This window comes from Balaenoptera physalus (genome assembly GCF_965194825.1).
Source record: "Balaenoptera physalus genome assembly, chromosome: 11".
NCBI lineage: Eukaryota > Metazoa > Chordata > Mammalia > Artiodactyla > Balaenopteridae > Balaenoptera > Balaenoptera physalus.
Window position 1 is genome coordinate 57,992,043 of NC_138896.1, and position 25,996 is coordinate 58,018,038.

Consider the following 25,996-nt stretch of genomic DNA (forward strand, 5'->3'; position numbering starts at 1 on the left):
CTTGAGGTGACCTCTGAAAATGGTTTGCTCTTCACTTGACCCAGAAAACCTCACAAAATCATGCAAAACAAGAGGTTCAAATCTTTGTGTTCATTCTAAGAACACTCGTGAAACTGCCCAGGCCATAAAAGGTATGCATATCCAAAAAGCTACCGAGTTATCTGAAGGATGTCCCTTTACAGAAGCGATGGGTGCCATTCCATCATTCCAGTGGTGAAGTTAGTAGGTGCGCTCAGGCCAAACAGTGGGGCTGGACGCACAGTCGATGGCCCCAAAAGAGTGCTGAATTTTTACTGCACGTGCTCAAAAATGCAGAGAGTGATGCTGAACTTTAGGGCCTAGATGTAGATTCCCTGATCAGTGAGCACGTTCAGGTGAATACAGCTCCCAAAAATGCGGCTCAGGACTTAGCAGAGCCCATGGTCCGATCAACCTGTGCATGAGCTCTCCCGACCACACTGAGATGATCTTCACTGAAAAAGAGCAGATTGTCCCTAAACCAGGAAAGGAGGTTGCACAGAAGAAAAAGATACCCCAGAAGACTCTGAAGAAACAAAAACTTATGGCCTGAGAGTAAATTCTGCAAAAAAAAAAATGCAAATAAAAGTTTAAAAAAAACACCTCAAACGCGTTTTCTTGGCAAACAGCTGCAGTGCAGTAAGCATGCAGTGGAATCTGACCACATGAGAACACCAGTTCCTAACGTCAGACAAGTAAGGTCAGGGACCCTGTTGCACAGATGAGGCCACGGGAGAAGTGAGAGGGAGCAGGATATTCAACGCCAAGGCTGTGGCACAGACCAGAACTCCTCACCGGAAGGATGCAGGGGAAGCCCAGAAGCAAGGACAGAGGGGTGGGAAGCACCAGTCAACCTTTCCGGATTTAAAGAAAGCAAAACACTGTCCATGGCGCAAGAGGAGATTAAACCGGACACCGGCAAGTCCCTCCTTAGAAACCATGAAGCCGTAATGGAAGCTTTATCAGCACTTGCCAACAGAACCTTCTGTGATGATGGAAGATGTTCTAACCCTGTGCTGTCCAGTATGGCAGGCATCAGCCAAGCATAGCCCCTGAGCGCCTGAAATGTGGCTAAGCATGACCGAGAAACTGAATTTCAAATTTAATTTCAAATAATGTCAGTTTGGACAGCCTCACGTGCCCCAAGGCCTCCATACTGGACCACACGGTTTTAGGACCTACCTCTTGTCCTATTCCTTATAGCTACTGTTTTTAGACACATTGAACAGAGGGAGTTTGGGATCCCTTCCCACTATTTAATCATTCCATTACTTCTGAGCTATTCCAAACTGTTCTGAGGGGCCTCAAATTTGTTTAGTCATAAAAGAGAGGTATTCGATGTCATTTGTTCGATGACTCCCCAAATTCTTAGCATTCACTCAGTGAGGTACCAGCAATGCCCCCTCTAGGTGAATAAAACCAGGGATTGTTTTGAGAGAATCAGCCCACATTTTTTCATTATTACCATAAATATTCTGGTACGCACTTCTGTGAGGATGGTGGGATGCAGTGGGGTCAGGACTGGATGACACCTGAAGTCCCTCACAACCACGTGGTTCCAGATTCCACAGATGCCACTGGGTTAGTCCCGGTGGCAGGTGCTTCCCTGCTGTGATGTCGTGCAGCCAAGACAGCTAAGCACCTGTGCAAAGCCCTCTGGCTCACACCCCAGGGCGGCAGACAGTCAGGAAAGCTGTAGTCATTAGTCATCAGAAACCGAGTTTCCTGGGAGAACCAATTAAACAGCAGCTACACATCTCCTTATTCTTCACACAAGGCATAACATACAGCCTGATAGAATTCCCCACCCATACCTCCCCACAACAGACAAGCCTTCTGATTCCCAGAAATAGTCCACACACCCCCATGCTTGTATGGAAAAGACTGGAAGGATGGACCCCACATGGGGTCACATGACCTCTTTCTGTTGATATTTCTCTACACAGATAAGGATGCACACTCAAATAGTATCATCAGAGATTAGGTCTGGGGCTGGGATTTGGGGTGATTTTTTTCCTTCTTTACACTGTCCTATCTTCTGAATGTTTTGCATTGCATACAGGTAATATTCGCAATTTTTTAAAAACAATGCTACTTCCATTACAGGAAAAAAAATGCCTTCACAAGCTGTCAGCAGTGAACTTGCAACAGGAGTATGTTTGTGGTGGGGATGGGGGCGCCAGTCAGAAAAGAGGCAGCTGAGCCGAAAGGGAGCCCTAGGTGCCCCCCCAGAGTTTGAACCCCACCCCCTCTCTCCCCATCATGGGGTTGGCTGGAGACAACCTCCAGAGGCAGTGATAATCATCCCCTCCTATCACACGTTCATCCTTTAGGGGCTGAAAGGCAGGGGAGAAGGTACTAACGCCCAATCAGCATCTGAAGAGACTTAGCAGAAGCAGACTTAGAAGTAGAAGAGACTTAGTGAACTTAGTATACGAGTCAACCCCACAAGCGAATCCACCTTCCATGTTCTATTCTATAACCCAGTACTTCCGCTGGTATAGATTCATATATATACACACCTAGAGGTACCAGAAGATGTGTGTCCGAAGATGTTTATTATAGCATCATGTATAACAACCACAATCAAATGGTCAGTGTCTGTCAGTGAAGGACTCAAATAAAGCACTGACATCCACCCCTTAGAACAGTATCTGGCCATCCTAACAGGAGTGGAGTAGATCCAGATGTCCAACAGGGAAAAATCTCCAAGATACATTAATAAGTGTAAAAAAACCAAAAGATAGAACAGTGTGCATGATATGATCCATTTGTGTAAAAAACAAATGTACAGCTACAGATACATACACATACACACTAACACATGCCTGAATTTACTAGGCTGATGTACCAAAGAGCAGTCATCTCCAATGAGCACCTATGGCAATAGGTGAAGATATGTCCTTTTTATTTGATCCCCTTCTGTTCTCTTTTATAAAAAGTAAAACAATACATATAAAAAGAAAATAATTTTATACTGCCCTGCCTAGGTGTTTATAAAATACTGATGTAATGTCCAGAACTCCTACTATAATTCCTGGAAAATAAAGCAGGCCAGAGGGAAAAAAGCTTTAGAAGTGGGGCCCTACCCATATATCCAGACAAAACTATAATTCAAAAAGACACGTGCACCCCTATGTTCATAGCAGCACTTTTCACAATAGCCAAGACATGGAAGCAATCTAAGTGTCCATCAACAGATGAATGGATAAAGAAGATGTGGTACATATATACAATGGAATACTACTCAGCCATAAAAAAGAATGAAACAATGCCATGTGCAGCAACATGGATGGACCTAGAGATGATCATACTAAATGAAGTAAATCTGAAAAAGAAAGACAAATACCATATGATATCACTTATATGTGGAATCTAAAATACGACATAAATGAACTTATCTATAAAACAGAAACAGACTCAGAGACACAGAGAACAGACTTGTGGTTGCCAAGGGGGAGGGGGTGGGGGAGGAGGGATGGACTGGGAGTTTGGGATTAGCAGATGCAAACTGATATACACAGAATGGATAAACAACAAGGTCCTACTGCAGAGCACAGGGAACTATATCCAATATCCTGGGATAAACCATCATGGAAAAGAATATGAAAAAGAATGTATACATATGTATAACTGAGTCACTTTGCTGTACAGGACAAATTACCACAACACTGTAAATCAACTAGACTTCAATAAAATAAATTTTTAAAAAAAGAAGTGGGGCCCTACCTTTGATTAAAGACCACATTTGGAGCAAGTCAAGAGGGGCATTACAGTGAGTGCAACTGTCGTAAGCAAGTCAAGGAGAGAAGATGTCTCCAGAAAGAAAAAAATAAACAAAATCATTGTGAAGAAATCATTTCAGATTGTATTTGGAAGCAGAACAGGAAGGTATAACTAGCAAGACATTTCCATGTCCTCCCTGAGCAAGACAGCAGACAGGTTACAGTAAATGGAAGCCTAAGAAGTCTGAAGTGTGGGTCTTCCTATCAGATACATGGAATACAGAAAAAGAATGCAAATGGATATCGTAACTAAATTTGAACTAATGACATAAAAGGGGTAGCCCTCTGAACGTTAATTCGTTAATTTTAACAAATATTTATTGCCCTGAATAAATTCATTGGTCAATTATTTCCTATACAATTTTTTAATTGAAGTACAGTTGGTTTACAATATTGTGTTCGTTTCAGGTGTACAGCGAAGTGATTCTGTTGTGGGTTTTTTTCAGATTATATTCCATTATAGATTATTAAAATACAAGACATTGACTGTAATTCCCTGTGCTACACAGCAAATCCTTATTGCTTATCTATTTTACGTATAGTAGTTTGTATCTGTTAACCCCATACGACTAATTTATCCCTCCCCCACCATCCGCTTTGGCAACCACAAGCTTGTTTTCTATGTCTGTGAGTTTGTTTCCATTCTGTATATGCATTCATTTGTATTATTTTTTTAGATTCCACATATAAGCGATAACAAATAGTATTTGGCTTTCTCTGTCTGACTTATTTATTTCCTGTATTTAAGGATAGGAGATCCTCCAAATAATCCATGAAAATGCCTACCTCCTATCTCCTATCCCCTGCGCATCTGTACCAAGATCTCAGACTGAATCCTGAGGAGAAGCTAATTCATACATGGATGCCAAACTACCTGAGAACATTCCGACACACTTAGATGCAGAAGCACCTTACAGAGCGCTTCGTCGAGCTGGGGTCTCGTTTTATTTAAGGGTCTGTGACAACAACGAGTCTTCGTGAACAGTAAATCTGACTCCTCTGCCGCCGCCACAGTGACACCATCTGCTCAAGCTTCTCTGTAGACCAGTTACCAGCTGCCTAAATGGACAACACAGAAAGACACAGAAGTGTCTTTCCAGAATCAGTTCCAACAAAGTGTCTGCATGCCCCTTCACTCTACCTACAAGCAAATCCTCCCACCTTCCTCTTGGCTTTAAATGTAAATGTCACAGGACAAGTATGAATTCCTCTATGGTGGAGAACTTTAAAGATACTATGGAAAACAGCTTCCCCCAAGAAGCCAATCACTGGGCTGAAGGCTGATCCCAGCAGATGCAACGCCCCCCCCCCCTCCAACCCACCCCGCAGTGACTTACCTTAGAATTCATCTCCATGTGGTATTTGGCACAAGCTCGAAGCTGAGTCACCCAGAACTGTTTCTCTTTTGCATCAGCAGCTAAAATAGAGAAAGAAAGGCTTGGAGCAATTGAGCCAAAACACATCCAACCCATTTCTACACACACCTTGAGGGGTTGGGGGCCTGGGAATGAAGGAGCGAAAGGCAAATGCAGATGGTACTCATGCCAAAAATCTGACGACACCAAATCTCAATCAAAAGTCTTTTTTTTTTTTTTTTTTTTTAAGAAATCTAAAATGTTTTGAGAAACTTAAAGGGATTTTCAGAATTCCATCTTCCTGGATGGAATCACTTGAACACATACAGATCAATTTCTCCAAAAGTAATCAATACACTTATATTCTTTCTCTTTTTTTAAATTTCTAACAGATTTTTTAACAGCTTTGAGATAGAATTTACATACATAAAATTCACCTGTTTTTAATATTAAGTGATTTCTAGTATATTTACAGAATAGTACAACCATGACCATAATCTTGGTTTAGAATATTTTCAGTATGCCCCAAAGAATCCTCTACCCATCAGATTTCTCTCTCCCCACCCCCTTTCCCATCCCTAGGCAACCACTAATCTGCTTTCTGTCTCATAGATTTGCCTATTCTAGACATTCCATATGAATGCTCCCATGCAGTATGTGGTTGCCTTCTTTTACTTAATGCTTTTCAGGTTCATCCACATTGTAGCATTTTTATTGCCCCAACACATTTTTTTAAATCTCTCTTTTCAACTTATAAATACCAACTCAGAAACCTCAAACAGAACAAAACTGAATAAAGTAAGTTTCTTGTCATTAGAAGGGGGTTAGAGGTGGAATTTCCTTTTCGGTGGGGCATTATCTAAGTGGCTGCAAATATGCTTTGTTAAAACACTTTGCCCTACTGTGTAGTACACAGTGGGGGCACCTAATATAGTCCTATGACAGGTGCTTAATGAAGGTTTCCCTGAAAAAGTGACAAAAAAATTCCCTCTTAAACCATGTTAAAAACTTAACTTATTCTGAAATGTCTGTTATGAGAACAATTTGGCCAATTTTTTAAACTCTTCTGAAAAAGTCATTTCTACTTCTTTAAAAAGCAGCAGGGAAGAGAAAACATGCTTATTTTTAATGCCTCTACCATATGAGGCGATGAGGCTAAAAGGAGGATCAAAGTACAGTGTTTGAGGCCCCTTTGTTATCTATTGGAGTTGTAATGTGGAGTTATCAGCCTTTACAAAATTAGCGTTCAGTTGAATTACCATTTTAATATGTGTTCTCAAGGGTTCTTATTATGACTGAACAGAACAAGGTACAAAATGTTGACTTACAGACCCTCAAATGTCCCCCAAAGAGACATTACAGTACCAGTCACTTGCATAGTCACAATCTTCCATCTACACCCCAATCTCTCAAATATATAAAATTATTTTCTTAAAAGATCATGGATACATAACAGGTTCTAATAAAATCCAAGTTAATTTAATTGCATAACTCACTGCATAAATATTTTAACAGAATATTCACTGCATAAATGTTGACTATGCAGAAAACAAAATGATTCCCCTAGAAATTTGTATCGTTTACAAAAATGAGCCTGTCATCTGTCAATAAAACCCAACTTCAGCTTGAACTTCTGGTGAAGAAATCTGGAAGTGCAGACCAGCATAAGACTAGGTGAACCCTACTTCCAAAGAATAAAAGGATTCTGCAGAACCTAGAGCCATTTCCCTTAGGAACATGAAGAATTGCTGGTTTGCGGCAGTACCCAAAGGCTCTGCACCAAAAACATTCCCAAAGCTGTGCATCTATTAATATCAAGATTCATCTCTACATGTAGTGAGATGTAAAATGAGAAAACCAATGCCCAGATTCTTTGGGATGGACCAAGGACCAGCCAGAAAGAGGCAGAAATGTGTCCTGCCTTTGCTGTAGTGGGTAAGTTTAAGCTAAATTTAGCCCTTGTGATTAGTTCACGCAGATAATAAAACTTTTATGTTTGCTATTAAAACAACCCTTAAAAAAAAACTTCAGGTTTAATAACCCAGAGAATAACAACTAAAAGGCAAAATGAGATGGCTCAAATGGTTAATTGGTTGGGCTGTTCTTTTGTACGGGTTCGTGTCACTTTAGAAATCACAGGTGGGTTTATAGCAATACAAGCCTACCTCAAGAAACAAGAAAAATCTCAAATGAACAAACTAACCTTACACCTAAAGGAACTAGAGAAAGAAGAACAAACAAAACCCAAAGTTAGTAGAAGGAAAGAAATCATAAAGATCAGAGCAGAAATAAATGAAATAGAAACAAAGGAAACAATAGCAAAGATCAATAAAACTAAAAGCTGGTTCTTTGAGAAGATAAACAAAATTGATACACCATTAGCCAGACTCATCAAGAAAAAGAGGGAGAGGACTCAAATCAATAAAATTAGAAATGAAAAATGAGAAGTTACAACAGACACCACAGAAATACAAAGCATCCTAAGAGACTACTACAAGCAACTCTATGCCAATAAAATGGACAACCTGGAAGAAATGGACAAATTCTTAGAAAGGTATAAGGTATAACCTTCCAAGACTGAACCAGGAAGAAATAGAAAATATGAACAGACCAATCACAAGTAATGAAATTCAAACTGACTAAAAATCTTCCAACAAACAAAAGTCCAGGACCAGATGGCTTCACAGGTGAATTCTATCAAACATTTAGAGAAGACCTAACACCCATCCTTCTCAAACTCTTCCAAAAAATTGCAGAGGAAGGAACACTCCCAAACTCATTCTATGAGGCCACCATCACCCTGATACCAAAACCAAAGATAGTACAAAAAAAGAAAATTACAGACCAATATCACTCATGAATATAGATGCAAAAATCCTCAACAAAATACTAGCAAACAGAATCCAACAACACATTAAAAGGATTATACACCATGATCAAGTGGGATTTATCCCAGGGATGCAAGGATTCTTCAATATATGCAAATCAATCAATGTGATACACCATATTAACAAACTAAAGAATAAAAACCATATGATCATCTCAATAGATGCAGAAAAAGCTTTTGACAAAATTCAACACCCATTTATGATAAAAACTCTCCAGAAAGTGGGCATAGAGGAAACCTACCTCAGCATAATAAAGGCCATATATGACAAACCCACAGCAAACATCATTCTCAATGGTGAAAAACTGAAAGCATTTCCTCTAAGATCAGGAACAAGACAAGGATGTCCACTCTAGTCACTCTTATTCCACATAGTTTTCGAAGTCCTAGCCATGGCAATCAGAGAAGAAAAAGAAATAAAAGGAATACAAATTGGAAAAGAGGAAGTAAAACTGTCACTGTTTGCAGATGACATGATACTATACATAGAGAATCCTAAAGATGCCACCAGAAAACTACTAGAGCTAATCAATGAATTTGGTAAAGTTGCAGGATACAAAATTAATGCACAGAAATCTCTTGCATTCCTATATGCTAATGATGAAAACTCTGAAAGAGAAATTAAGGAAACACTCCCATTTACCATAGCAACAAAAAGAATAAAATACCTAGGAATAGGGCTTCCCTGGCGGCGCAGTGGTTGAGAATCTGCCTGCCAATGCAGGGGACACGGGTTCGAGCCCTGGTCTGGGAAGATCCCACATGCCGCGGAGCAACTAGGCCCATGTGCCACAACTACTGAGCCTGCGCGTCTGCAGCCTGTGCTCCGAAACAAGAGAGGCCGCGATAGTGAGAGGCCCGCGCACCGCAATGAAGAGTGGCCCCCGCTTGCCGCAACTAGAGAAAGCCCTCGCACAGAAACGAAGACCCAACACAGCCATAAATAAATAAATTTATTAAAAAAAAAAAAAACCTAGGAATAAACTTACCTAGGGAGACAAAAGACCTGTATGCAGAAAACTATAAGACACTGATGAAAGAAATTAAAGATGATACCAACAGATGGAGAGATATACCATGTTCTTGGATTGGAAGAATCAATATTGTGAAAATGACTATACTACCCAAAGCAATCTAAAGATTCAATGCAATCCCTATCAAATTACCAATGGCATTCTTTACAGAACTAGAACAAAAAAATCTTAAAATTTGTATGGAGACACAAAAGACTCCGAATAGCCAAAGCAGTCTTGAGCAAAAAAAAAATGGAGCTGGAGGAATCAGATGCCCTGACTTCAAACTATACTACAAAGCTACAGTAATCAAGACAATATGGTACTGGCACAAAAACAGAAATACATATCAATGGAACAGGATAGAAAGCCCAGAGATAAACCCATGCACCTATGGTCAACTAATCTATGACAAAGGAGGCAAGGGTATACAATGGAGAAAAGATATTCTCTTCAGTAAGTGGTGCTAGGAATACTGGACAGCTACACGTAAAAGAATGAAATTAGAACACTCCCTAACACCATACACAAAAATAAACTCAAAATGGATTAGAGACCTAAATATAAGACTGGACACTATTAAACTCTTAGAAGAAAACATAGGAAGAACACTCTTTGACAAAAACCAGAGCAAGATCTTTTTTGATTCACCTCCTAGAGTAATGGAAATAAAAACAAAAATAAACAAATGGGACCTAATGAAACTTAAAAGCTTTTGCACAGCAGAGCAAACTACAAACAAGACGAAAAGACAACCCTCAGAATGGGAGAAAATATTTGCAAACAAATCAACGGACAAAGGATTAATCTCCAAAATATATAAACAGCTCACGCAGCTCAATATTAAAATAACAAACAACCCAATCCAAAAATGGGCAGAAGACCTAAATAGACATTTCTCCAAAGAAGACATACAGATGGCCAAGAAGCACATGAAAAGCTGCTCAACATCACTAATTATTAGAGAAACGCAAATCAAAACTACAGTGAGGTATTACCTCACACCAGTTAGAATGGGCATCATCAGAAAATCTACAGACAACAAATGCTGGAGAGGGTGTGGAGAAAAGGGAACCCTCTTGCACTGTTGGTGGGAATGTAAATTGATACAGCCACTATGGAACACAGTATGGAGGTTCCTTAAAAAACTAAAAATAGAATTACCATATGACCCAGCAATCCCACTACTGGGCATATACCCTGAGAAAACCGTAATTCAAAAAGACACATGCACCCCAATGTTCATTGCAGCACTATTTACAATAGCCAGGACATGGAAGCAACCTGAATGACCATAGGCAGACGAATGGATAAAGAAGATGTGGTACATGGAATGTACATGGAATATTACTCAGCCACAAAAAGGAAAGAAATTGGGTCATTTGTAGAGACTGTCATATAGAGTGAAGTAAGTCAGAAAGAGAAAAACAAATATCGTATATTAACGCATATATGTGGAACCTTGAAAAATGGCACAGGTGAACGGGTTTGCAAGGCAGAAATAGAGACACAGGTGTAGAGAACAAACGTATGGACACCAAGGGGAGAAAGCGGCGGGGGGGCATGAGGGTGGTGTGATGAATTGGGCAATTGGGACTGACATGTATACACTAATATGTACAAAATGGATAACTAATAAGAACCTGCTGTATAAAAAAATAAATAAAGTTCAAAAATTCAATAAAAAAGAAAACGAAACCACAGGAGGCGGTGGGGCATTAAGTTTTTCACCTGCTATTGTTTCTGCTCTGACAATTTATTAAGCAATAAAGAGCAAAGAGAAACCAAGAACCATATAAATCTGGGACACACACTGTATGAATCTCCAAAGAGAACATGAATCTTCTCACAGTTCCCAAAAAACAAAAAACTTTCTTCAACTATAGACATTTTTATATCATAGGTTTGTGGATTGTTTTATAGATCCTGAGATATGACTTGTATATTGATAATAAAAGAACCTCAGGAAATTCCCTGGTGGTCCAGTGGTTAGGACTCTACATTTCCAAAGCCAGAGGCCCAGGTTCAATCCCTGGTTGGGGAACTAAGATCCCACAAGCTGCACAGCGTGGCCGAAAAATAAAACATAAAGGAACCTCAGCTTAGCCCACCTCTGGGTAGCAAAGCTTGGAGGAAGGTCAGCAAACACTGAGCTCTGAGCTGGGGAATCGAGGCCCTCAGTCTGGCTTTGCGGAGGCTGACGCACCACTGTCAGCCCCTGGCGTCAAGGAGAGATAACGAGGGGACTCTTCTTTGTACGTGGCCCTTCCTTGGGCAAAGAAAAGTGTCATATAAGAGGCAGAATTACCACCCCTGAACACTTAATACACACTACTTTCCTCAGACCTTAATAACACTGACTCTGGTGTGTGTGTACATGCACACGCGTGCAAACATGTGCATTTGGGGTTTGGTTTTGTTATCTTGTTAGAAAAAGACTGACAATTTTTCCGGCAATGTGCCCATGACAGAATGCTGGAAGAATGATCTAGCAATCAAATCACATCGCTGCAGACAAGTCTGGCCCATCAGAAAACCTGCGAGGTGGATATGCCTCGGGGGCGACAAGACCTACAGTTCCGGCCAAATGCTGGGCTCCCCCGAGACCTGACGAGAATGCTTAGCAGACCTCAGCTTTCAAGAAGCAAAGAGAAGGGGAGCAAGTGGACCACAGGACATAACACCAGTTGGCTTTTCACCAGGCTCTAGGGCCACAATGGGTTAAATAAAGTACAAGTGAAGGGGCCTTTACTAAGAGCTGGTTCTAGAGAAACTCTGAGCAGAGGACACCATGACCCTTAAAAGGCTTGACCTGTCCTCAGATCACAGCCCCACGGGCAATGGAGGAAAGATTCACGGTATACGGTCCAAGAAAATATATACTGAGCTAATATGAAAAATCTGTCCAAGTCCTAAGGCTCAGCCAGGTTTGCGATCACTCACCTTTCCTTCGTCCTTAATTGCTCAGTTAATTAGGACAAACACTTCCTAATGTCAGCTCCTCTCCCCATCCCAGGGGTAGGAAAAGCAGCATCTGTCACCAGAGTCCGCAAACCCGGCAAATAGTTAAAAGTGATTTTTTAAAAAAATCAAAAAACAAGAGAGCCATCACCATGGTAACTGTGAACCCAGGAGGCCCGTCTGAAAAGTTCCCGGGAGAAGAACGTACCTCTCAGTTTGTACATCTCCCCGTTGGAAGAGTACACGACCAGCATATGGGGCGCTTCGTCACTCAGGGACACGATGGCGCCGGACAGAGACAGGGCCCCTCGAGGCTTCTGGTGTTTGCTTTGCTCGTTCACAAAATACTGCAGGATACCAGCCTCAAAATCCAGCACAAAGTACCTGTGTGGAGAAACCACAGTGCATCAGTTTTCTCTCCAAGCAAAGAAGAAAAAGAACATAATCCTTAAACTGACATCAAGGCTCCCAGCCCAGGATGCTGGAAGCTAAACGTCCCTGCCAGGCCCCACACAAGTCATCCACGTGTAGGCAGAGAGCACCCAGTTCTTAAGTCAAAGCAGAACTTGTCATGGCCCCTGGGGCAAGGGCCAGGCCCATTCTGGGCTCGGTGCAATGCCCATTCATACGTTAGCCTCAGAATGGTAAAGAAGAGGGAAGCACTGGGACACAGACTCTGGTAACAGGCTCCATGTGACTTCACAGGAACAGCTGAAATTCACACCCCAGAAGCAGCAAGCTGGGCCAGACTCCAGCCAACAGCCTGGGCACTGTATGGGGCCTGAGCTCCAGAGCTGGTCAATCCAGGAACTGGAGGTGCTCACACAGCCCCCTGGGCACCCTCCAGCGGGCCCTTCCATGGATCACTTTTCACACAAAGGGACAAGAATTCCCTCAGCTCTGGGAGGCTGTAATGCCACTGGAGTCTACATTCAGGGTGAAAACAGGGAAACTGCTAGTTGCCTAAATCACTCAAACAAATCTTGGTAGCCGAGTACCTGGCCTGTTTATAGTCACCATCTATCACCAGGAAGCAATCAAGACAACTTCCCCTTCTCCACCAGGACGAGTTGTCCTCATGTGAGACCCACATGCCCCCTGGGACCCAGAGGCTCACCACAGCCCCTGCTGACTCTCCCAGCCTCTCACTTTCTGCTCCACCCATGCTGGCTCACCCAGCTGCCTTCCACCACTTTGCTCATGCTGTTTCCCCCACCTGGAGCAGTTACTCGAAGTGATGGTCTACAGATTGTTACCAATCCATGACATCGAAACTATTCCCACAATTGGGCTTCGCATCAGCACCCAACTGGAGTTTGTCTCGTTAAAGAAAGAGTCCAGACATTGTCTGATACACGTGGCACACACAAGCCACAATACCAGTCTCAAATCAACCACGGCGCAATTGGGGGGGTGGGAGGAAGCAAGTTCTTCATCAGCTTGAGATATACTTGCCACCCCTGTGGCTAGAACATGGTTCCCTCCCCTATTTACTGCACGGTAACTTCAGGAACAACTCAGGTGCCACCAACTTGAGAAAGCGCCTCCTGACCAGGTCAAATCTTCCTCCCACAAGCTCTCGCTTTGAACTCACCCCTCATGGCCCTGGCCTCGTCGGGAGTCTACATTTGCAGGATTATCCCATTCAGTGTCTGGTTCCCCCCAGACTCTACGCTGTTCGGAGGCGGACAGTGCGCCTGACACCTCGCTGATACTCAGTTAATATTTATTCAGTGAATGAATGAAAGGGAAAAAACTACCGAATTCCACCCTTTTCAATCCGTGCACCAAAGCAGCTGGGTCACCGCTGTGAACTTGCAGAGGCACTGGAAAATATGTCACACTTTTGAGGGATACAGAGTGATGCTCAACATCGGTCAGATATGAAGCATACGAACAACTCAGGCAGTTTTCACAGTTTCGATACTAGTTGCACTGCATTCCTTTCAAAGACATAGTATCTTTGCAAAGCTGGGTTTTCAGCAGTTGCTGGGTTAACAAGGAAACATAGACAGGGAATAGGAAGTGGGCAGCGATGCCAATAAGATCCCAAGGTTTGAAAGAGAAGCTGTGCAGAATCCGCAGGCACACACAGTCCATCAACAAGTAATTGCAGTTATTTAATGTAGAAACATACTCATAACGTAGAAACATAAACATTTATGTTTATTATTTTTTCAAACGGCCACTGAGTTGTTAGGACATCAATGTACATGAAGTTGTTTGGAGCTGACTGCTTTAATAATAAAAAAAAAAGAGCTGACTGCTTTCATAATAAATGAAACTGTAGGATTTTTTTTTAACCTCTAAGCACCACGAACCAAGAAAGTTTACAAACTTCCGACCTAACTGATTCTCATAGTAACCAACAGACAGCCATCATTATTCCCCATTTTACAGGCACTAAGACTCAAAATCTAAGTCCCACTTGTCTGTGTCCAAATCCACACCTGGTTCAGTCCAGCACTCACAAACTCTCCTTCGAGTCTCACGCAAGTCCCCCCTTGTCACTTGCTCCGCGTCACCTCTCCTGTACCCACTTAGGTACTTTATTCTCCAAAGTTTCCCGTTCCAACAGAGCTAGCCGAGCTGAAAGCACCTTTGCCTGGCCACAGAGGTCCCACCTCATCCCCATCCCACAGAACAGGCGCACCTGACGACCCAGGTCTCAACCCTCCAAAACTCCAATTCCTCTAAGAAACATTAATTATTTGTAACATTCCAAATGTCCTGGCCAAGGCTATTTATCTTTTTTACCCCTCTCCTTCCCTATCTCTCGAGTCGCAATAATAAGGATATACTTCTGGTATCCACGATTAGCATGGATAAATCAAGACACAAAAATGTACTCCTGGACCAGGACTATTCAAAGTGCTGTTCCTCGCCCAGCAGTATCAACATCACCTGGGAGCTTGTTTGAAATGTAAATTCTTGGGCCCCACCCAAGACCTGCTGAATCAGAAACGGGTGGGGGTGTGGGGCGGCCAGGAAGCTTCCAGGTGATTCTGATGCAGCTCAAATTTGAGAAGCACTGGCCTAAACTAACAGCTCATCACCAAATCCCTGCCCTCCATTTCCAGGAGACACAAGCCGAATACATTTCCCAGCTTTCCTCGTAAGGACGTGTGGCCATTTGACTGAGCTGTAGCCAACAGAACGTGAGCAGAAGAAATGCGAGCCAGGCCTGTAACATACAGACAGACAGAGAGACGCATGCACACGTGCACGCATGTGCGCGCACACACACACATACACACACACACACACACAGACTGGAATGGAGACACCCTGCAGGGCAACTCGGGATCCACAATGGGTGTGGCAAAGACACAAGAGGGAAGCAGCCTGGATCCCCGAATTACCACCTGGAAGAGAGTCACCTCATTTCTACATGGATGAGAAAGAAGCTTCTGCTTATTAGGCCACTAAGATCAGTTGAAGCCAGCCTGACAAATTCACAAAAAATCTTTTTTAAATGTCTATTTTCACGTCCTTCTACTTGAAATGTGCTCCTCTCCTCCTTTCTGTGATGTGAAGACCAAATTCTGTCAACGAGAGAAGAGCTGGGATGATTTCTGAGCCGCCAGTGGTCACATTATTCAAATGCTGACCCTGCCCTTCTCTTTAAGAGTAAATGTTCTGGGCTTCCCTGGTGGTGCAGTGGTTAAGAATCCACCTGCCAATGCAGGGGACACGGGTTCAAGCCCTGGTCCGGGAAGATCCCACATGCCACAGAGCAACTAAGCCTGTGCACCACAACTACTGAGCCTGCGCTCTAGAGCCCGCGAGCCACAACTACTGAGCCCACGTGCCACAACTACTGAAGCCCATGCGCCTAGAGCCCGTGCTCTGCAACAAGAGAAGCCACCGCAATGAGAAGCCCGCGCACCACAAAGAAGAGTAGCCCCCACTCGCCACAACTAGAGAAAGCCCGCGCACAGCAACGTAGGACCCAACGCAGCCAAAAATAAAATAAATAGATAAATAAATAAAAAAGTTTAAAAAAAAAAAAGAGTAAATGTTCTCACGAAATTGAGTTATATGTAGTGAGGTGGATGGACCTAGAGTCTGTCATACAGAGTGAAGTAAGTCAGAAAGAGAAAAACAAATACTGTATGCTAACACATATATATGGAATCTAAAAAAAAAAAATAGTGGTACTGATGAACCTAGTTGTAGGGCAGAAATAAAGAGGTAGACGTAGAAAACAGACTTGAGGACATGGGGTGGGAGGGCAAAGCTGGGGCGAAGTGAGAGTAGCAACGACATATGCACACTACCGAATGTAAAATAGTTGGCTGGTGGGAAGCAGCCGCATAGCACAGGGACATCAGTTCGGTGCTTTGCGATGACCTAGAGGGGTGGGACAGGGAGGGTGGGAGGGAGCCTCAAGAGGGAGGGGATATGGGGACACGTGTATGCATCTGGCTGATTCACTTTGTTGTGCAACAGAAACTAACACAGTATTGTGAAGCAATTATACTCCAATAAAGATCTATTTAAAAAAAGAGCAAATGTTTTCCATGTGACCTATACTTAATGTCATGGTGACTGCAGCTGTGCAGACACGGCTCCTGGCAAATCACAGCATGAAGAGCAATAGTCCGTACAAGTGTAGGGAAGGAACCTCGGCTCCGACTACAGCATTCTGTGTCTCCAGCCGCCCCTGCACCCCCCCAAACCGCTCTGGCAGAGCAGCAGTGTCCCCCCTCCATAAACATGCCTCCTTTACACAGCAGGAAGCAGGAAAGGTAGCGCATAACCTGAACAGGCTTCAAGGAAAAGGCAAGAGCAAGTTGCCCTCAACTCCCCTGCCCGCCCCCGATCCACCCTGTGCCGTTGGCTGGAATGGAGAAAGGGCTGAACACCTCTCCCCTTTCTGCTCTGCCCACTCATCAACCGGGCCCCCATCAGCCTTCCCCGCTCCCAGAAGCGGCTTCACAAACGCATCCTGCTCAGACCAACCATATATTCGCAAAGGACGTGGTTAAGAAGCTGGTACCAAGAAATGAACTGAATACTGGGGGGTTTTTTCAATAAGGATGACGGAATAACCAGTTGAGGTCACATTATGCAGAATACGGGAACACGTTAATGATTTTTCACATTACCTATTTCAAAATGACATCTTAATTCTAACCCCCTGCCTCAGGCAGAAAAAAAACTTATTTCCACTGCTTCCTAAAATAGCTTTAATGCAAATGCACAGGTTTGAATCATGTGCACTAAGCAAGGTCATCAATAATTTACTCCTTTCCTAAAGACAGTTAAAAATTCGATCCTATTTGGAAGGGAGTGAAAGGAGAATATGTGATTAAAAATTACAACAGACTAAACATAAAGTGTTCTTTCAGGATGGTCTTTGAAAGTTGATTTAGATTCTGTCACATGCAGGTGGCACTAAGAAGGGCATTGCCTGTGGGTCACACCCCCTGGGAGGTAAGAAATTACATTTGGTTTCCCGCAGGGTCAGGGCTCTGTCAGGCACTGCTGTTTGAAGCTTGCTGCTGTATCTGAAACTCATAGCTTTCATTCTAAATGGAAAAGTTAACCGTATTTCTGGATGAGGTTTCATTAAATGAGGTGCAAACGCCAGATAAAATCCTGAAACATTCTTTAAGGTTTTTCCCTCTGGAGAAATGAATAAGACGAACCTAATTCCTAATGGGTTCTTTTCTAATTAACATCTCGAGCTTTAGTTTGCAACTTGACCAATGTGCAGGTGAACTTAACTGTATACGGAGGGAACATATTTTATGGACTACGTTAACAGACCAAAGAGGGTGCTGAGAGAGAAAAGAGAGAAAGAGGGGAGACATCAAACCAACCCATGAAAAGAGCCATCAGTCCCGATCAGGTCAGCTTCGGGGTGGCAGCCTCGCCCCGTCCCAAAGCTGGGACCCGCGGCAAGTGGCAGGCCTGCCTCAGAAGGGCTGAGGACAGGCCACTGCTTCGAAAACAACACGTGAGCACGTGCACAGACGCAGACACACCTGCATGCACACGCACTCACACGCGCATACACATTCACGCTCACTTGAGCAGGCCTACACACAAAGTAGCTGCCCTTACCCATCACTGCTCTCCAAGCCTTGCATCGCTGAGGGTCATTTGTCAACACCTGTAGCCTTTTAATTCCCACCCCCACCTGCCTGAGATAGTTTCATGAAGGTTCAACTTCAGGATCTAGAAGTTGAAAACCAGACATATTTACTTTGAGAAGGTGGAGCACACCAATGGCCATTAGCATCCAGTCAGGAGCAGAAAAATAAAGGGAAAGGATTGGGGGGATGGGGGGGAGGAACATGGGGGAACCAGTTCATTAATGCCAAGAAGCAGAAGGTACAAGCAAACTACAAGAGGGTTACAAAGTGGAAAAAAATGCAGTGAAAAAAAAAAATCTTTCGAACAGGAACTTTGCCAGACAGGCTGCTGCTGACAAAAAGCTAAATCATTTCATCTAAACTTAAAAGTGAAAATTAAAGCAAGAGGAAAGGGCTTGAGAAGGGAGGTGATGGCCAGGCCCATGATGCCTGAGCAGACACCTTTCATACCCACGGTACTACTTCCAGGAGGGGGTCAGGACCCCTCCCATTCTCCGTGGGGCTCCGCCGCTCACTCCATGCCAGGCACGAGGCCCCGTCCACCACCCTTCCACACGCGAAAGCGGACCAAGCCCCCAGCTCATGCAGGCGTTTTTCCTGTTGGGATCTGCCTCACCTTCCCAGGCCCTCTATTTTCTTTCTTCTTTCCCCCCCGCCTCCACAGTATTTATTAACTATTTATCAAGAGAAGCTATTCTTGGTGGGAATGTAAATTGGTACAGCCACTATGGAGAACAGTATGGAGGTTCCTTAAAAAACTAAAAATAGAACTACCATACGACCCAGCAATCCCACTACTGGGCATATACCCTGCGAAAACCATAATTCAAAAAGAGTCATGTACCACAATGTTCACTGCAGCTCTGTTTACAATAGCCAGGACATGGAAGCAACCTAAGTGTCCATCGACAGATGAATGGATAAAGAAGATGTGGCATATATATACAATGGAATATTACTCAGCCATAAAAAGAAACGAAACTGAGTTATTTGTAGTGAGGTGGATGGACCTAGAGACTGTCATACAGAGTGAAGTAAGTCAGAAAGAGAAAAACAAATACGGTATGCTAACACATATATATGGAATCTAAAAAAAAAAAAAATGGTGCTGAAGAACCTAGGGGCAGGACAGGAATAAAGATGCCGACCTACTAGAGAATGGACTTGAGGACACAGGGAGGGGGAAGGGTAAGCTGGGAAGAAGTGAGAGAGTGGCATGGACATATATACACTACCAAATGTAAAATAGATAGCTAGTGGGAAGCAGCCACATGGTACAGGGAGATCAGCTCGATGCTTTGTGACCACCTAGAGGGGTGGGATAGGGAGGGTGGGAGGGAGATGCAAGAGGGAGGAGATATGGGGATATATGTATATGTATAGCTGATTCACTTTGTTATAAAGCAGAAACTAACACACCATTGTAAAGCAATTATACTCCAATAAGGATGTTTAAAAAAAAGAGAGAAGCTATTCTTTAGCCCAAATATTCACACTTCATAGTTCAGGAACACAGCTCAGTGACAAACTTCCAGGGAACTCAACCCAAAGAAATTCTTTACATTCCAAAATCACTTTGCACTCTGAAAGATGCCAGCCTTCTTCACCGCCTCAAACTCTTTCACAGATTCATAATTTCTGAAGAAATCTGCATATGCCAGGCCCTCTGTCTTCTGAGAAGGTCCTGCTGGAGGCCACCTGTGCCTTGTCCTGACCATGACAACAGTGACCTTTGTTCTTCAGCTAAAGACCCTTCTCTGGGTTGGGTGACTGACTGCCTAACTCTTCCAGAATCCCAGCAACACACCAAAATGGCAGCGGCTTGGTCCTGCCGGCCTTGGGCGTCCTCCTGGCCTTGGGCGTCCTCCTCTCCCCACAGTACCAGGGAGGCCTTGCCCGGTGCAGGCACTACACACCCATTTTTCCAGGTTTCACCTGCCTTCCAATTCCCTCTTGCCCACAACCACCCGAAATAGCACCATTTCTGAGATCTAGTATCACCACGTTTCTAAAACTTCCAACCTATTGCTTATAGAAAATAAAAACTCAAGGAAAATCAGCAAAGCAAAGCATACTCACTTGTGAAGGGAAGGAGGATTTCAAATTGTGGGTGTATTTACCTAAGTTTACCTGAAGTCTTCAAAAGGACTATCAGCTGCCGATCATTGATTGAACACTCTCCCTCATCTTCAGAAATGAATGTATCAAAGTTCTCCCCAGAGTTACTTCCGTGGAGCTGCCTGTCTCATGTAAGAGAGGGTGTCTCTGCCTCTCCAGGTGGGCCTAGGACACCTTGGTCACTGTGGTCTCCTGACCTCAGAAGGGTTCACACTCAAAACCCTTAGAGTTTCTGGCTTGAGAAAGAAGGATAGATCTTCCAGAATTTCTCTCATGATAACCAAACTTCCTGGAGAGGATAGACGATGGATCCAGGCATCAAAACCTCACAACAAGGTTCCAAGGCACAGCACCTGCAGGCAACCTGGATCCCAGCCAAGTGTTAAAGTCTGGCATCCTCTCAACACATGAAATTGGGGCGATGGCGAGAGAAATGCAGAGAGGCCTGCCTGCATCTCTCAGCTCCCTACTATTCAACCTGTCATCAGAGACTTCCACAACTGCCACCACCACCCACCAAAAGCACTAAGTGAGAGACTCCAACACACTCCAGAAAGTACTAAACTGTCAGAGGACCCTAAGGCACATCACCAACTCAGGGATAAATATACTCTGTCACATAACTCAAGCCATTATTAAAAATATCCAGGCATGCAATACAAGTTCAACCTCAAATATATCAGAAAAATGTCATGTACTATGGCCTGTCTATAGCAGAACCATTATGCTGGTCTTCAGATGTCTTAAAAATATATAAACTGAACCACTGATAAAAATGATTGCTAATGTTTTCAGAGCACTTTCTATGTGTCACGCATTGGGTGCTGCCATATTATCTCATTTACACCTCCCAGCAGTCCTAGGAAGTAGATGTGACCATAACCTCTTTCTACAGATGAAAATTTCAAGCGCAGAAAGGTAAAAAAAAACACGCTCAAGATCTTACAGAGAGGAAATTACGGGGTAGTCTTTAACCAGGGAATCTAGCCTTACAGGCTACGGCTCAAAACTGTTAAGATACCCTGTGTTTATTAAAATACCGTTTTCACTACAAAGATGCAAAAACATAGGGTCAAAACGGACAGACAGATAAGAAAAAAAAAATTAAACACAATCAGGTTGGGAGATTTTTAGAATTCTCCTTTTGCCCAGAGTTGGACAGATATGCAGAAAACAAATGGGGATATATAGATTCAAAACAATATATTCCCGGGCTTCCCTGGTGGCGCAGTGGTTGAGAATCTGCCTGCCAATGCAGGGGACACGGGTTCGAGCCCTGGTCTGGGAAGATTCCACATGCCGCGGAGCAACTAGGCCCGTGAGCCACAATTACTGAGCCTGCGCGTCTGGAGCCTGTGCTCCGCAACAAGAGAGGCCGCGATAGTGAGAGGCCTGCGCACCGCGATGAAGAGTGGCCCCCGCTTGCCGGAACTAGGGAAAGCCCTCGCACAGAAACGAAGACCCAACACAGCCATAAATAAATAAAAAATAAATAAATAAATAAATAAATAAATAAAAACAATATATTCCCAAGTTTTATTTTAAATGTTACAAAGAATTACATACTCCAAGGAAAAATATAACTTCTTTTTAGATGTGCATGGAACATTTTCCAAAATGTTGTCTAAAAAAACATCAAACATCTAAAAGTAGAAATTTTATAGGGCACAATGTTTGCACCTCATAGCAAAATAACATCTGACATGTTAAAGACTTTAAAAAATTAAACTAATAGTATTCATTTTAATAATATATTCACATATAATTATATTATATATTAGTATTAGGAGAAAATATGGGTGGATATTTTTAAACAGTTAGGGTGGGGAGGGCACCATAACAAGAGATTGCAAAACCATAAAGAAAAGTATTGACACATATTTCTAAATTTAAAAAAGTCTCCAGCTAAAAATAATCCATAAATAAAATTAAAAGACAACCAGTAAAGCAGAGTTTTAAAAAAGAATACTGAAGTGTCTTGCCTTCTAAAAAGAATGTTTTTTTACAGTTTGGGTTACTTCCTCCTGCTTCTGAATCAGCCTGGAAGCTTGTTAAAAATGTGGATTCCTGACTCCCAGCCCATACTTAGAGAATCAGAATCTTTGTGGCTGAGATCAGGAAAATGAATTTCAAAGTCTGCCTAGATCATCCAAGTAGAAAAACCAGTGCAAAATCGAGTCAGGATAAAACCTTCGAGTGTTACTCACACCCTGTTTTTTTTCTGGTCGTTCAAGCTTTTACCCCTAAGCATTCATTCAGCAAACATCTCAGCACTATGGGCCCATGCAATCAAGCAGAATATATTATTTAAGTGTGAGCTGACCTCATTTTGTCTTGGTCTGAAAGAGCCAAAGCCCTGCTCCTAAATCACCACAGCTCAGGCAGTAGGTATCTTGGCTCTGTTACGTTGGAAGTATTTTTGAGAAAGATTTAAAGAAAAGATTTAAAGAAAAGTTACGAAAGTTATTTTTGTTACAAAAATAACAAAAAGTTATTTTTGAGAAAGATTTAAAGAAAAGTTACTTTGTCCTTGCCTTCCTTCTGGGAGTTTCTTCACCAGGCCTGGAGTTCCTGTATAATCGGATCATCAACTAGCATCATGTAGGTGCCCACCTGCGCAGAGCAGCCCCAGGACCAGCCCAAGTGAAGCACCTGAAGATTAAGGGCCACCAGCCCAAGTGGCTGCTGCCTCGGGAACCACCTTCACCTGACAAAGGACCAGCATAAGTCACAGTGAACTCTTAACACAAGATTTGATGTCCTGCGCTTGGATTTGATCTATCATGAGACTCCATCTGCTTTTAAAGACCAAGTGATCTAATACCAGGAGCAAGAACTGAGAGCTTTCTAACACAAGTTAGTACAGGCTCTCAGAATATTGCCCCGTCACCTTCTGAACTCCTATTAACTCTTAGGTTTCCAAGGACATTAGGTAAGAACTTCAACTACAACTTTAACTAAACTGTAAAATATCGAGACCCATCTTAACGCTCACAATTCATTTTCATTCTTGCCATCAACAACACATGGAACTTACCTGGGAATCCTTGAGATGGGCCGAGTCTTGAATCAAGTCTCTGCCTATCACTAAAAGCTTCAACATATACATCAAGTCACAGGGAAAAGGATTCTGATACTGGCTAAAGCCCCGGGACAAAGACGAGTGGGCAGCCCAGGCCTGGTACCCACCAAACTGAAGAGAGATGGGAAGCTGGCCTGTGGAGACCAGGGAAGCAGTTAGGATCAGAAGCAGGCCCCTAGGCTCAGCTATTCTGCCCCAAATATCCAACTGAGTCAGGCCCTAAGCCCCACTCTCCCTGGATCAGAGCGTCCTTAATTTCTCCCTTTGGGTTACACAGCACATAGGAAAGAGGTGTGATCTGGCAGCAAGAGGCCTGACTAGACCTGTGGTTTTCAAACATTTGCTGCATCGGAATCACCTGGAAGCTTGTTAAGACACAAGTTCCTGTGCCCCCCCACCCCCAGATTCAGGAGATCTGGGTAGAGCCAGAGAACTCTAGCAAGTTCCCAGATGATGCTGATGCTGTAGGTAGGACCACGCTTTGAGAGCCACTGAATTCTCACTTTTGTGACCTTGGCCACGGTACTTATCCACTCTGAGCCTCGATGCCCACATCTGCAAAAGCACAAAGCTGGCTCATTCTCTTTGGAGCCATTCCACCATCGCTGTGCCTCAAGGTCTGTCTGGTTATAAAACAAGAACTTCCAAAAGTCCACATCGCATTTCTGAATGCAGACAGTGAGTCGGATCCAATGCTCATATTGCATTGTATCAGCAACAGCACTTTAGTTAATTGACTACAAAGCCAACAAGACAGAACTTAAAACACGAGCCAGTGTTTGCTCTTTTTTGGAGGTGCCATGGCAATATTATTTGGCAAGGTTCTCAGTGTGGTCAGCTGTACCATGTTCTGTGATATGGATAAAGCATTGTGGATACATTTACTCATTCTACGGTTAAACAAAAGAGAATCTACAAAAGCCCAGCTATTTTTAAAGAATTTAGCTTTGGTTCCAAAACTAAGTTTTATTTCCAAGAATTCCCTCGTTTCTTTAAAAAAAAATTTTTTTTAACTGAGTACCAACCTTGCTAGGCACTATATGCTAAATGCTAAAAATATATTGCGCAGGGTGGGGGGGGGGGCAACAAGGTCCCTGATCTGATGGGGGCTTGGAAAAATGGTGCCAACAGACAATAACATATTTACAAAAATAAACGTATGACTATAGCTGTGCTGAGTCTCATTTCTCAAGACAAAATGTCCATGAACTGGTGAATGGATAAACAAATTGTGTTACATCCATACAATGGAATACTATTTAGCAATAAAAAGAACACAGTACTGATACATGCTACATGGGTGAACCTCAGAAATATGATGCTACATGGAAGAAACCAGATGCAAAAAAGATTATATAATGTATGATTTCATTTATATGAAGCATCCAGAGAAGGGAAATTTATAGAGACAAAATGCAGATGAGTGGCTGTCTGGGGCTGAGGATGGGAAGAGTATTAACTACACACTGGCTAGAGGGAATTATTTTTGCTGATAGGAATGTTCTCAAACTGGATTGTGGTGATAGTTGCACAACTATATAAATTAACTAAAAATTACTGAACTGTACACTTACAATGGGTCTATTTTATGGTGTGTAAATTATACCTTAATAAAGGTGTTTTTAAAAAACTTCAGCAATCCTGGCAATAGCCTAGACCAGGGTGGAGGTGACAGAATCACTGCAGGGGTACAATTGACAAGACCTGATAATGAACTGGGAATTCCGTCTGGGGACTGTTGCACTTCACCCGCCTTTAAAACTTCCAAAAGGTGTTGACTAGCAATTGGATGAATGGATTTGGAACCCAGAGAAGGTCTGAGCTGGAGATATAAAGATGAAATCATCTAAAAATAAGTAGCCATGGAAGCCAAAGCCATGGGTGAGATTGCACAGAAGGAGAATACAGGGAGGAGAAGGGGGGCAGGGATGAGGGGGCCCAGGATCAAGACGTGAGGAACTACAACATTAAACAGGAAAAGAGGTGGACAGAACAAGACAGAGAGGTAGGAGGAAAACCAGAACCCCAGAAACAGAACGTTCACAAAGGCAGGAGTAATCATCTGTGTCAAATGCTAACGAAATGTCAGTAAGATAGGAACTGAAACATGTCTTCTTTGTGACCATACATGATCTATTTGTATATTTCAAGATTCATGGATTTCCATGACCCTAAGTTTATTGTGAAGCAAATCAGTTCCTGTTGGTGTGTAAGCCCAAGAGAAAAGAACTTCTCTTTTCTTCCAAACATGTACTGAGTCCACCAGCTGTTTCCCAATACTCATGTTCCATTTTTACTGGGAACACTGGAAAGATGGATCTCTGGGTTGAAACCAGGGGCTGCAACCTCAGCTCTAGCTAGGATTAACTTGTGGTCTGAAACCAAGTATAGTGGGGACAGCTGACTGACTACCTACCCCACTTACCAAATATCCATTGTCTCTCTCAAATCAAGAGAACTCCAGTTTTTATCTGGGCCAATACATGATGCCAGAATACATTTCCCCACCTTCCTTTCAGCTAGATGTGGTCATCTGACTAAGTTCTAGCTCATGAAGAACAGTGATGGATTAGATTCCTTCCCCTCCTCTACCTGCTTTTTTGGAAGGTAGATGTGATGGCTGGAATTCCAACACTCCTTTTGGACTTTGAGGACATGGCCACACCCTAGGGA

At 43.0% G+C, this 25,996-nt stretch overlaps 1 protein-coding gene across 4 annotated transcripts in view; it reads right to left on the minus strand.

Moving 5' to 3' along the window:
• OSBPL10 (oxysterol binding protein like 10) overlaps positions 1 to 25,996 on the minus strand; it is a 381,826-nt gene that overhangs the window by 196,838 nt on the left and 158,992 nt on the right. For all 4 annotated transcript variants that reach the window (XM_082411849.1, XM_082411847.1, XM_082411846.1 and 1 more), the window contains 2 exons: positions 12,228 to 12,403; positions 5,141 to 5,220 (listed from right to left, as the gene is read on the minus strand). In XM_082411849.1, coding sequence (XP_082267975.1) covers positions 5,141 to 5,220; positions 12,228 to 12,273 — 126 coding nt within the window. In that variant the 5' untranslated portion in view covers positions 12,274 to 12,403. The remainder of the gene's footprint in view (positions 1 to 5,140; positions 5,221 to 12,227; positions 12,404 to 25,996) is intronic.